At 41.2% G+C, this 14,590-nt stretch overlaps 1 protein-coding gene across 1 annotated transcript in view; it reads left to right on the plus strand.

The window, feature by feature from the left end:
• Window positions 1-14,590, plus strand: part of SKAP1 (src kinase associated phosphoprotein 1) — a 276,617-nt gene that overhangs the window by 244,942 nt on the left and 17,085 nt on the right. Inside the window, exons 10-11 of the mRNA XM_027094408.1 lie at window positions 2,356-2,406; window positions 9,520-9,620. Coding sequence (XP_026950209.1) covers window positions 2,356-2,406; window positions 9,520-9,620 — 152 coding nt within the window. The remainder of the gene's footprint in view (window positions 1-2,355; window positions 2,407-9,519; window positions 9,621-14,590) is intronic.

Raw genomic sequence — 14,590 nt, forward strand, 5'->3', positions numbered from 1 at the left:
TTTCAATAATTTATTTTAAAATCAATGCTAATGAGGTTATGTCTCGTCAGTGGCCGAGTTTTACAATAAAGTCTGATTTATTTAGAAAAGATCTTTGGTGTAGCTTCCCATCTAATAGTGGTGGGAAGGAGGTGGAGTAGCAGGCACGGTGACCCTCCAACTTCGGATCCAATTTGTAATTCACAGCGGAGATCTGACCCAATTTACATTGATTAGAATTGGGAGGAAGAGACATCTGCGCACAGACAGCAAAGGCAGAATAAACCCTCTCTGCAAAAGTGCCTAAGCACAGCAAATTACTGGTCTTTGTGATTAAGATGTTTGATATCAGCAAAAGAGCTGTTCTCTGTCCAAATTATTGGGTATCTCTAAAACTGAGGACGTACCAGCTCTTCTTTGAATGTTTTCAATCCTGTGAAATTGGTCCCACGTCAAAAAGGAAAAGCATCATAGCAGAGGAAGGAAGGAAGTGGGCAAGTAATAAGACAATGTGCAAAGAATGATGTTTAACATGATTTATTTCAGCGTGATCTATTTCCCATATTTGATTTCACTCCTCCATTAGGAGCACTACAGGTCGTAAGTAGGAAATTGTCTGCTGCAAGGTCATACGTGGAGATAAGTAGAGTTGAGTCCTTTTCCCACAGAATCTTATAGGGCAGATATATATTTACCTATATATAGAGAGAGAGATAGATATCACATATCACTTTTTTTTTTTTTGGCTGCGTTGGGTCTTTGTTGTTGCGCGTGGCCTTTCTCTAGTTGCGGCGAGTGGGGGCTACTCTTCCTTGCGGTGCGCAGGCTTCTCATTGCAGTGGGTTCTCTTTGTTGTGGAGCACGGGCTCTAGGGCACGAAGGCTCAGTAGTTGTGGCTCATGGGCTCTAGAGCGCAGGCTCAGTAGTTGTGGTGCACGGGCTTAGTTGCTCCAGCGGCATGTGGGATCTTCCCAAACCAGGGTTTGAACCCATGTCCCCTGCATTGGCAGGTGGATTCTTAACCACTGCGCCAGTAGGGAAGTCCCACATATTTTTAAATCTTGGTAATATGACTTATTTCCCAAAGTATCAATCCCAACAACAATATTAATTTTAATTTTTTCAGGGGAGCTATATCATTTTGTATGTGAAATCAATTGCAATTCTTTAATGCTCTGTAGTGTTTTAATATATTTTTATGCCGTTTCTTCTTAGTTATGAGCTTAGAGTTTACTTCCCCTAGTCTGACATACCAGAACTCATGTTGCCCTATAAACCTTATATTTAAGGGGGGAGGGGGGCTGCCCCATGCCATCGCCTCAAAAGTTCCATTTAATGGCATAACTATGGGCAAGCAAGACAGGTAAGTGCCCTAAGATCCACAGAGAGAAAGGAAAGTACATGTGGCTGGAAGAAACTGAGTATTCAGCCCTCAAAATGTCCCTTTTTATGCCCCATTCATTCCATGTGTGTGTGTGTGTGTGTGTGTGTATGTGTGTGTGGAGGGTGTAATGATGAAAAGGAGAACAGCAAGTATATTTCTGTGCATTTTACCCCACATATAAAATAGCTTAATATGATTCCGGTACTCATGCTTTCTTGATAAGGACCCAATTCCCATGTTATCAGATAGTACGAAGTCTGGGATGAAACAGGTTAATGAGGGTAAGAAACTTAGGCCAATCATGTTGTGACTTTGACCATATAAACACTTGGATGGAGTTAGAAAATAGCATTGACTTAGGATTCATTGTGTACCTGCCATGCATTCCAACTGCCCTCAGGAGCTTCCACTCTCATGAATGAAGCAGGCTGAATAACAAACAAGAGTGAAAAGATAACTACAAGCCCCAAGTACCAAGAACATAAAATTGTGGACACGACCAGCTTCTGTGACAGCTGAACAAAGCTTGATACATTAAGGACTAATTAATCACAGAGGGTTTAAACACGTGCTTAGCTTCACACACAAATTCTGGATGCTTACGTGGAGATAATACATTTTGAAGAGAATGCTAGAATGGGAGGAGAAATAGGGTTTGAGGAAAAGGATTAGGATCCTAGTAATAGGCACCTAAATAATTCAGTGGATCGGAAGCTCCATAGGGCGGGGACCCGGCCAGTCTTGTCCATCACTGCATCTCCAGTTCCTAGTGCAGTGTCTTGCATACAGTACGCACTTAAAAATGTTTGTGAATGAATGAACAGAGATGGAAATAAGAGAAGGCCAGTTGAAGGTAAGAGATGATTTTTTTTAAATGGTAATTATTGCCTTTAAGAAGAGAGTGTGATGAGCTCAGAGAAAGAAAATCTGTCAGTACAAATAACAGACTACTGACTGCTAATTGCTAATGCTGATCATGTTTATCCCCGCAGATGAAGAGCATGATCTAGAAGAGGATGAGAGTGGTACTCAACAAAAAGGAGGTATGAGACCTTCAAAAATGTACAGGTGCTGGATAGGACATTCGGGCTTCCCACTGGAGAAAGCACCTTTCTCTGACTACAAACATTATCAGACTCACTAATTAAGAGGGTAACTGGTGTGTCGACCTCAACAGTCCTGAATAAGATGACTGGACAAGGAAATATCTTAACTTTAAAAGCAGCCACCCATTCACTTTAATTAATGTTCCCAGAACTGCTAAGATTTATCCTAGAGAGGTGGGAAGCCAAACCAGATATTTATTTTTTTCCTATCAGTATTTCTTAAATCAGTACAGTGAAAATAGAATTGTCTCATCTCTAAGAGATCAGAGGATTGAGAATGGAAAGAATAGAAAAGTCCCTATCTGAGAGGCCCGGAGATTGCAAGTTCAGAGGGGAATGGAAATGTGTCAGATCTGAAAAGTGAACATGGGGTGAAGGATAGAATTGCTTGGTTATGTTGACTTCTGATGGCCTGGTTTGATTCCAGGCACATTTGGAAATGAATATGTAACAGCTTTGTTGAATACAAAATTATTTCTTATTCATCCCAGACTGTTAACCATGTTTCAGTCTGTTAGTGAGCCCATCCTTTCTAAGGTCAGATGCCCCTCTAAAGCCTCCTTAAATGGACCAAGGACCTAGTCTGTCATTGTCTGTAAAGGAATATGTGTTGCAAAGGCCACCTCAAGGACATTCATTCCATCAGCAGAGCCTGAAAGTGCCTGATTTAGATACTGGCTGACTTTTTCTTAGAAATTCTATGGAAGTTTTAAGCCTAGGGGTTCTTTCCCTCTTCCTGTCCTGCTCCCCCTCTGTTTCTCCAACCTCCCCTTTTCCCATTCTCCTCTCTCTTCCTTTCCTCGTGCCTTTTCTTCTCTTCCTAATCCATTCAGCAAAGCCCCTTTCCTTGGTTCATTCTCCATGGGAAGAGAATGTGTAACAGGTTTAGTGAAGGACCCAACTTCATAAACACCCAGCTTCTCATGAGGAGAGAAAAGACAGCAAAGAGGCAGCATCAGAATTCATGTGCCAAAGCCAGAGAGAGAACTGAGGCAAGTATAACAGGAATGTTAGTGTAGTTTCAAATGAGGACCTCGTGACAGTTAACACATATGATTAAGTCCATTCTGAATCTTAGTTTTTACCGTTCTACTTGCCGTACAGAGTTCCAACAAAAAATCTGTTTCCTGACCGAGCCATGTCCCACATATGTCTCTTCTCAACCAACTTCCCTTGCTAGTGCAGGAAAGAAGCACTTCATGTGGACAGCTTAGGTGGAGTAACTAGAAGCTTCCTATGGCCAACTTTAAACTCCTTTGGGAAGCAGCAGTCTTCTGGCAAAAGCCTAAAATTCAGTTTCAGACGTCTCCCTCATCTTTTTTCTTCCTTCCACCCCTCTTTCTAATGTTCAACCTGAAGAGTGAGGAGAGATTTATTTCTTAACTGTTCCAGCAGCTATAATTCAAGTACACTTAAAAAAAAAAAAAAAACCCTTTGTTCCTCATGCTTCTTGCCTCCAAAATCGGTGTTGTTAAAGTGTAGTGAGCTCTAAGTATGTTTCTATGGTTTATATCTCCCACCAGTTATAATGATTGGTGACTTCGTGATTAAAAAAACAGAGGAGGACTTTTCCCTCTCTCTGCAGAATCTGAGGCAGGAATTTATATTATCTGTGTTTACTTATTTATTTATTGAATTTACATGGTGCCTTTTCTACAAAGGAGCTATAGAAACTGCAACAAATATGTAACATCCAAATGTCATCCCTTAGCTTTAAAACGATAAAATACAGAGGTTCAAGGGATGGGTAGGCATATAAAAGGCAGGGAGCTCCAGGACAACGTGAATTCTTCTGTAATAGGCAAGCTACACAGGTTTGGTTCACTTGGGCAAGTCAGGTGTCACATGCCCTTTGAGAGGGAAAAATATTTTCTCCTAAAAGGTACCATGGCTAGCAGGGTCACCTTTAAAATCCACATACTTTTCTTCACTATTCCAGGGATCCTTTTCCTGGAATGCTGTGCTTTTCCCTGATGGAACTGCGTACATTTTTAAAGCCCAGCTAAGAGCTTATCAGAAGAGGGGAAAAAGGAATTCAGTTTATCCTGATTGGGTGTTAATGACCCTGTAAGATGTAATTTCTTTTATTTTGTTCTGTTACCTAGAAAATCTATCACGGCCTTGTAGTATTGATTATTCAATCTATAAAGAGCTCGGTTTACAGCTTGACTGTTAGTAACAGGGTTATTCTAATGAGTGACTCTTCAACACCTCAGATTTTCACTAAATTCCAACCCATCAGCCTAACAGTCTAACACTAAGTGTCTTTGGTGATGACAGCTTATCTCCCTTCCCTATCATGAAAAGGCATGTCCAGGTAACCAAAAATAAAACTCATTCTGTGCTGTCTGTATGAAAACGACTGGCCGTTTGCTTGGGTATGCCATGAAAAATAAAAAGCAGAGCTGGAGGCACAAATCATCCTTAGATACGTCAAACCTCTGAGCAAGAAGGATCTTGAAACAGGTTGCTTTTGCTCTGAAGTTGTAGGCAAACTCAGCCAAGGGGGCAGCCCATGTTCACTCATTTCTGCAGGGCAGAAAAATGGTTGCTGATGAGCATGCCATTTCTGAGGCATTTTTTCCACTTTAGTGGCAGCCAATGGAGTGAACTATTACACAAAGGAAACAGAGGGAAGCCACAGAGGTATTTGCAGCTCTTACTTTTTGAAACCCATTTCCCAAGACACATGTGAGTGGATCGTCACCCAGCTATAACTTTGGCCCAATAAAAGGAACACAGGAGATGAAAATGAGGATCTGTGAGTGTTCCCCACTTCAAGATCATACTTGTAACATTAAGGACCATAGTAATTTCAAAACTCAAAGACTAAAGGGCTATGAAAACAAGCAAATAGTATTGTTCAGTTGCTCTTCCTGTTCTGGCGTCAAAGTCAGTGGAGCTTGGCAAAATTTTTTATGCCTTGCTTTCTGAAATGGTTAATAAGGTATCAGGCTGAGTCTGCTTTAATGGACTGAACATGGTGGCCTTTCTGGCCTGGCCTAGAGAACATTTCAAGTCCCTTCCAATGGGCCATTGCCTTGGCCTTCTTTGTCCATTTCTCATGCTCTAGCAAGAACTGGCTTTATCTGTCTTCTCCTTTTGTCTCTCTTTTCTATAATCTGTTAAGTAGTTATACCCAGGGCCACATTGGCACAGTCCTTTTGCTTATCAAGAAAATGTAAACAACATGCTGACTTGCCTTTTTTTTTTTTTTTTTTACTTGCCTTTTGCCTCTTTTCCTTGGTCACAGCTTGAATTCTGGAGCTACCCAATATCCCCCAAACAGAAGCCCAAGGTGACATATGAACTCTGGAAAGAACGTAGTCAGGCTCTGTTGTCCCTAAGGAGGGGGAAAGGCAGAATGGTGTCTGCTCCTTTCACCTTAGAACTCTCCCCGTCATGGAGACTCATTTTCAAATGTTGACTCTGTCAATAGTAGCACCAACTTGGCCTCAGTTACAGGAGAAATGACTGTCACTGGTTATAAAGACTTGGTGTGGAATGACAGATGCTTTGCAATAAATACCTAGAAAAGAGAGAAAAACAATATATTTTTTAACTTGGTCTGCTACTAGTCTTCCTATGACATTTTACCTGCTGGGAACATAGCTTCTCTTACATGGGATAAAGAAAATAAAGACACTTCCCCCCTTTTTCTTTCTCTGGAAAGAGTCCTCCTCAGCTCTGCTGGCAACTTAAATGCTGTGACCATACCCATTAGCTTCTCTATCATTGTAATTGTTGTTAATTGTTATAACTGTTTTAGTTATTAGTGGTGTCATTATTGCTCTAGGTCCTCTGTCTGTTTTATGCTGAATATATTAGTGCTTTTCTTTTGAATTACCAGTCTTTATTTAGGGCAGAGTTACGTTTTTTGGAGAGACGTTGAGAAATGCTGGCATTAAGCTTTATTCTTTTGTTTTTCATTCCAAATGGACAGACTGGAAAAAAGTAATTAGATGGAATAATGTCCTCAAAATGAGAATGAGGATGTTTTGAATTAATTAAATGGTCAGAATGCTGCACTATTTCTGATCTCAGACTGCTGCCAGAGGAGTGTAAACCTAAAGGAACCTCAATCCAGCCCATAGAGGCAATCCTTCCTCTCAGGCTTCCAATTCCTTACTGATCTAAAGACATCAAAGTCTCCTCATGCTTCCTCTGTTCATAGGACATGCTGGGCAAGTTTAGGGAGAAGCTGGACTGGCCCAGCAGACCTCCCAGCCTTCAAGCTCTTCCTGGGGCCAAGCTTCAGGGATAAAGCCCTCCTTGGCCTTACCTCTTCACCTCTTCAAGGTTTGATCAGGCTTTTGTTTTACAACTAAATCTTCAGGGAAACCTTCTCTGACCCCTCAGACTAGGTTAGATTCCCTATTATACACAAGACCCTCAACTTCTCCTTTGCAGACATATCGCAATCATAAATAAATAAATAGTTGTGTGACTGTTTCATGGTGCCTCCACTGCTGGATGGCAGCCCTAAGGGCAGGGACCGTGTGCGTGGCTGATGCAGAATTCCCAGCATCTAGCATAGTCCATGGCACAGTAGGTTCTGTGTACATGTCTGTTGAAGGATAAAGAATGAATGTAGTGAAGTTGTGTGCACACATATACCTAAAGCCAATCACATGTGTTAAACTGGGAGTCTGCAATACAGAATCCAATCTTGTTCACTTGAGACGTTCCTCTCCCTGGTCTCTTTAATACCAGAATACCTCTGTTTAGATAGCAAGTCCAACCTCTTCCCCATTTTTAGCCCTTCATTCTGCTTATTTTCCAAAGCAGCCTTGTTATGCTTCTGACGATTCCAGTTCTTGGGCTAGGCTAAACTATCTCCTGGATTCCTGAGCTCTATCTTCTTTAGGCCTTTAGCTTATGAAAAATTGAAGGCATCTTCTATCTTTAGTTTTTCTTGGAAGGCTTTTGTTTTTCTGCTAGCTTCTTGCATTCCCTATGATCTGTTGTGCTTTTAGAATAGCTTTTTTTCCAGGTGTTCTCCCCAGGTGTCTTAGATACCCAATATCAAATCACTTTTTACATATATACCCAAAAGGTACTCATAATCTCAGGAGCTGTCCCACACCCAGGCACATGGGGAGCAGTACACCACAGTGACCATCTGCTAGGCCAGAAAAAGCCAAGAGAACTTTGTCAGTCTTACAACTTGGAAACATCAAGTTATGTTTTTAAAAAATCTATTTTTATAAAATTATTTTCTTTATCACATAAAAATCCATGAAGAATATTGATATACTTGAATTGAATTGAATTGAATTGAATTGACTATGATATGAAAAGTCAATATACTTTTCATTCCTAAACTTAGGCAAAATCTTGGGGTGAATAATCAACTCCATTACAACTGAAAAAGCATTATATCCTCTGGGAAAACTACTTCATTTTTCAGGAACTGATATTTCTCTATTATTTCATGCACTGATATCCGCCCCCAAAAAAACATGCCTTGTCTTTTCAATAGTTAGCATTTTTTCCTAATGAATTTTTTTTTTCCAAACATATTCTTAACTCTGTGACAGAATGTTTCCAGTGTAGTTGTCTTGTTTGCTACCCTCTGTTGTCTACTGCATATACAAACATTTTCTCTGTAAAGAAAACATGCTTGAGTTTCTATATGGTTAACATTTTTACTTTTGTTTGCAATATCTGAATCTTAACTAAACAGCTCTGTCCCCCTCTGTTTTTGTGCACTTTAAGATTCCTACTAAAATTCTTTTCCAGAGACATATAGGGATTTTGTTCCTCTGTGCCTTTATTCTTTGAATTGCTCATAAGTTAGGAACAAGGAGAAAAAAAGCAAATATAGCCAGGGCCTCTGTCCCCCCACTGCCCACTTGCCCTCTATCTATTCCCATCCTCAGCAACTAGCACTATCACTCCTCATGGAAGGGTCAAGACAAATGAAGGGAAAGGTGGAAACTGTAGAATAAGGTCCCCCCAGATCATTTGAATTTTAATTAGAACCCAAGACTCCTAACTCCCATCAGTAGGAATGTCATCTTTTGTAGGTGCTTTGCATATCACTCTCATACATAGTGTCCTAAGGAACGGGGAGCACTGCCACATTATCCCTGGTCCAGTGGGCATTAGCTCTCCTGCCATTCAAATCCCCAGATCCTCTCCCACTTTGTACTCTAGTGTTTAACCTTTCCGGGTAGAAGAAGATCAATACGAATTCTTCATTGTTAAGAATCGATGACTGTCCTGTGGCATCACTGCCATCTAGTCTTGCTGAGAAGCCCAGTAAATCTCTTCAACTGCTTCTAAAGCTTGGTTTGTCGTCTTCGGTTGCTTTCATTTTTAATGCAGATCACTTTGGTTTCTGTTCCCCTGGGGGCTTGCAGATAAATCTTGGCAGACATGTTCAGCGTCTACAAATGAGATGCTGGAAAAGGGCCAGCCCACCCAGAATTTAGTTGTAATGGATGAGACACCCCCTTGGTTCCACTTAAAGACTGGGCTATTCGTTTCCACATTTATTGGTAATTACCTCATATAGTAAGTACCTGGGTGGGAAGTGCCCAGGATGAAGTTCCTGTGTAACAGAGGAGGCCAACCTGTGAGACTGCAATGCAGGTCTGTGCTGGCTGACTCAGCCTCTCTCATAAACAAGCAGAAGTAGGAGACTTATCTCATTCTTTCAATGCATAATAAAAAGAAGCACTGGATAGTTTAGATGCCCTGGATGAAGAAAGTCTGGCAGAAAATTTCTTTGTGCTGCTTACTTATAAACTAAGTGAAAAATTACCTGCCTGATTTTCTTTTATTAATAAACGAATATATTTATCATATTACTGAATAGCATCTGACTAAGGGTGAACTGTAAATACTTAATGTTAGTTCATGATCTCCTTCTCCCACAGTCCTTTGCTCATGCTGAGTGTCTGGCTGTATCTCATCCCAAACCCCCTGAATCTTAGGTTTCCTAGGGGTAATATCAGAACCTTGGTTTCCATTTGCAGCAAAAATGTGGGCTCCATAGAAAAAGACAGGGTCCTTTTAACTTTGATTTCTCCTCTCTTTGATCAGTGGACTATGCCAATTATTATCAGGGCCTATGGGATTGCCATGGTGACCAGCCAGACGAACTGTCCTTCCAACGAGGTGACCTCATCTGCATTCTGAGCAAGGTAAGGATTAGAGTGTGGGGCCTGGATCAAAAGTCGATTTTCTCACTCTTGATGATGTAGTCACCATAACCAGAATTATCCCATGTCATAGTCTTCTCTTGTGTGTATTACATGGTTCCCTCACACGTAAACTTCCATCGTTTTATAATTGTCAGGGAAAATTTTAATTGAAAATTCAGATTCAGGAACCAATTTTCAAACTTAAAAATAGAATAAAGTAGACATAATACTAAAACTATGCCAATCAAAATTTGATCTTTTTGAAGGGTCTTGTGGTGCTTTAAAAAGGTCATCACCACGTACATAATTTATTACCGTAAAATACTCTTGAAAATATTCTAGCTGGGTCAGCCGCCTTCTTGTTTCATCTATAGATAAACAACACTGTAACATAGTTATATATGGGGGGAGGAGTCAGAGCTAGTTAGCTCAGTTGGTTTGAGCAAGTGCTGACAAGGCCAAGATAGTGAATCCAACTCACAAGGGCCAGCTAACTTCATTCTCTTCCTCAGTCACAGAGGTAGCCCCTAGCCACAGCTAACCATCTCCCAAAGGGTATTGCTGGATACAAAAAAATGGGCAAAAATAAGGATATATTATTGCAGATCCATCACCAATGTGAAGAAGCTTCAAAACTCATGGGCTACTGTTTGAGGGATCAGTAACACCATCCTTGTAAAGAAAGACTGCACATATTCTGTATAGGTGGGCTGAGGAAATCCACTCTGTCCCTAAAAAACTTGTTAAAAAGTTCTCCCTCTAGAGGCAATCAATATCAACAAACATTTTTGTAAGAGGCACAATTTGCTCTTTAATTGATTAGTATGTGAACTCCATAAAGGAAAATTGAAAACCCATTGTGTTATTAACCCATCCTTTGCAATTTATCTTTGTTCTGTAAATGTCATTACCTTGGCCAGGTGTTTGTCTCAGTTTGAAATATACCACAAGCTCCTTAAGAAACAGACCAGGGCTGACAGAAGGTAGCTTTCAGCAGTTCCAACGAGTCCCCTTTGAACTACGACCAAATTCAGACCCAACCTTTTTCCAGAGAGCAGGAGGCCCGCAATCCCTGCTGGGTGAGATCAGAATCTTCTAGTGATTTCTTCCAGACTCCTAATTCAGCACCACCCTAGTGCCATTCCGGTGCAGCTCCAATACACCAAGAATAAATTGGAAGCAAAGAAGGGAGTGGACATTGGCCTGATTGGTATTTCAAATGCCTGAAAGCAAGACTTGCCGAGTAATAGAATTTGTGTACATTACCACGCTGGGGTAATCGAGTTATCCACTCAGGTGTGACCAGGCCTCTGTTTGCCCAGAGCCTGCAGGTGAACAAATTAACTGTTTACATTGTTTGAGGTGCCTGCAGCAGGAGGAGGGGAGAACAGAGTCAGACTGTCTGCTGGCCTTCTCTCTCGGTCATGATTATTTTGTTTGTTTTGCATGTCTTTTGCCTTTGTTAATGACTTCTCACTGGGGGTCCATTTCCTCCATTTAGAAGGGGCTGTGCGGTGACTTGCCCTTGCAGTATAGAGCTGTCTGCGGTTACCAGGGCTATTGTAATATTGAGATTACAAAGAACATGGGGACCTTCCCCAACTTGTTTTGGGTTTTTTTAACCAACCCCCCTTCCCCTCCTCCATTACTAAAAGCCAATATATCAGAGTTTAATTCACGGGGAATAGTTTGCTGCCTTGGTTCTATCCGGCATCTTTCTCCATCTCCTGGAAGGTCCTGAGTTCGTAGTCATCCCTTACCTTGGTAGTAGCACATTTCTTACCCCAAAAGCTACACCAGTTGCCACCCTTCTCCACATTGCTCATCTCTGCATGGCAAGGGAAGAAATGAGAAGCTAGAAGCTTAACTGAAGTTTCCCTCATAAAACTTCATTCCAGTTAACGTTGGCTTGGGGAGCATTTCAGATTGGATTTACCTTTATTATATTACTTAACTCAATAAGAGTCCTTGGACAGGAAGGAACCTTAAAAGGCCACCTGATCCATTCCCTTGCCTCTAAAAAGCACAAATGAACCAATTCAGACAGATAGAAAAGGAGATTCCACTGCCATTATCAGCTGTATGTCTATTCAGATGTTCAGTAACTCCTAATCTCAGGAATTTTCTCTCATATGGATCCTAAATTTATTCCATATTATTCCATATTTAGCCCCAGCTGGCTTCCTTTATTGGAGTCAGTTACACTCTGCAGCCTGCCTCTCACACCTGCAGGGACAGAACTGACCCAAGTTGAGGTTAGTCCAGAAAAATGGTATCTAGAAATCTCCATTTTATTTTTCTCTCTGGCCAGTAGAACTTTTGTCAGGCAAGAAAAGCCCACTTCTTAGGAACCTAGAGAAGTCTATTTCCCTGAGAAACACAAGACAAGATGCAACTGAGTGCAGTTCAGCTTACCTGGAGCAGTTTCCTTACCTGTAAAATGAGGGAGTTGTGTTAGATCTCTAAGGTTCCTTCCACCTCAAACATTCCCGGTCTAAATTAACATGGTGAGGCTGACTTTGCAAATCTGCTAAAGAAATTCCACACAAAAATGTGTCTTAGCTTTAATTATTTATTCAGATTAAACAAGCAAAAAAATTCTAAGTTCTTTTGTTTTGGGGCCTCATAAATACATTTGGCTTTTCCCTCTCTCTTTGTATGGTAAGAGAAATATTCTGAGGGGCAGGGGGTGGCAGGTAGAGAACAGAAGTGGCCCCTGGATGGGGGAGTGGGGTGGGAATTGGGGGGTAATAACTTTATTCTTGGGTTCCTGCTGTTCCCTGCTGTTTCTTTCTCTCTCTTTTTTTTTGGTATTTATTTGTTTTTTTTTTTAAATTGAAGTATAGTTGATTTACAATGTTGTGTTAGTTTCTGGTGTATAGCAAAGTGATTCAGTTTTACATATATATGTATATGTATATATATATATTCTTTTTCAGATTCTTTTCCATTATAGTTTATTACAAGGTATTGAATTTAGTTCCTTGTGCTATACAGTGGGACTTTGTTGTTTATCTATTTTATATAGAGTAGTATATATCTGCTAATCCCAAACTCCTAATTTATCCTTCCCTCCCCCTTTCCCTTTTGGTAACCATAAGATTGTTTTCTGTGTCTATGAGTCTATTTCTATTTTATAAATAGTAAGTTCATTTGTATCATTTTTTTCAGATTCCACATATAAGTGATATCATATGATATTTGTCTTTCTCTGACTTACTACACTTAGTATGATAATCTCTAGGTCCATCCATGTTGCTGCAAATGGCATTATTTCATTCTTTTTTATAGATTAATAATATTCATTTTATATATATACACACACACACACACACACACACACACACATATATATATATATATATATATATATATACACACACACACACACATACATAAACACACACACCACACCTACTGTTTCTTAATAGTTGCCCAAGTATGACCCAACCCTCAATCCTAGAATCCTAGGGCCAAGAGAGTCTGTTAGGGTCTAGGGCCTTTGGACAAGAATGATCCCAGAAAGAGAGCTATTTACCCTTTAAAAAATTTTTTTCCAGAGAAGATGATTGGCTGGGTAAGAAAGCTGCACCCCATAGATAACCAAATGCCCATCACCTGTCCTATTCTTAGGGAAGCAAATTGTCAACAGGTGGGTTACTTATGTGACCCTGAACAAAGTCACTTAATCTTGCTAATCCTTATCTGTAGAAATGGGATAATTTCCTCATCTGTAGAAATGGGATAATTTCTGTTTATAGGGTGTTGTGATACTTTCATTAGAGAATTTGTGTAAGGAAGCGCCTGGCATCTAGGATGATAATTATTATGATATTCCCCTCTTTTCCACTAACAATAAACTTTTGGGGTCAATATTGGGTACACACCAGGAGTTCAATAAATTATTAGTGAATTGAGAGGGAAAAAAAAGGTAGTCTGTCCTGCCAAGAACTCTTCACAGAGATATTCGAAAGCTCAACAGGTCCTCTCTTGGAAATAGAAGGCCATCCAGTGAAGAGGCCTTACGTGGAAATACACTGTGCCTTTCCTGGTCTGAGAGACTTTGTCAGTGGCAAAATTGATCAATTGTTCAAACTTCTTTACACGGGCCTCTTACTGTTGCGGCCTCTCCCGCTGCAGAACACAGGCTCCAGACGCGCAGGCCCAACAGCCGTGGCTCACGGGCCCAGCCGCTCCGCGGCATGTGGGATCTTCTCGGACCGGGGCACGAACCCGCGTCCCCTGCACCTGCAGGTGGACTCCCAACCACTAGCGCCACCAGGGAAGCCCCTGCTCAAACTTCTTTGAGGAGAGGCCAGAGCCATGTATCGCAGCTCTGAAACAGTAAGCAATGGCACAGTCTGCAGGACCCCGCCCACCTCCCCAACACATCTATCCGTTACTAAGCCCCACGAAGTTGCACGCCCACTTAATGCACTGAGTTCCAATTTGGGCCGCAAATATATTAAAAGGAGATTTTAAAAATGGAGCAGATCTGTGCATCCAGTGGACGTTCCCGCGTGCCTTTTGGGCCCAGATATTTCTGAACAGCATTTTTGGTGCAGGGACTGAACGTCGCTTCCACCTGGTGCAGGGACGCAGCTCAGGCCACGGCGGGGTGTTTAACGCTCTTCAGTGGCTCCAGATTGTGGTGCTTGTGCAGGTCTCCTCATACGTAACCGATGGCTCCCGTAAATTACTTCCCACCATGCCTGAGACCACCGCAGAATTCAAGTTTGAATAGAGCAGGAAAAAGGTGTTTGAAAGGCCTATTCACTCAGCTACATTTTAATTTCCTTTTCAATCTTGTCCCAATTAATTTCACAAAATTAATCTCGCAGAAGCAAACTCGGCAGCACAGAGACTGCGGTTTTAGTGTGGCGGTCGCTCTGCCTGAACATGAAATAGGAGCTAATATAAAAATCCATCTGCTGTGTTTGAAATACACGCCGGCTGCTGCTCAGTCCTGT

This window comes from Aethalodelphis obliquidens, unplaced genomic scaffold (genome assembly GCF_003676395.1).
Source record: "Aethalodelphis obliquidens isolate GAN/ISIS:26980383/991018 unplaced genomic scaffold, ASM367639v1 scaffold89, whole genome shotgun sequence".
Lineage (NCBI taxonomy): Eukaryota > Metazoa > Chordata > Mammalia > Artiodactyla > Delphinidae > Aethalodelphis > Aethalodelphis obliquidens.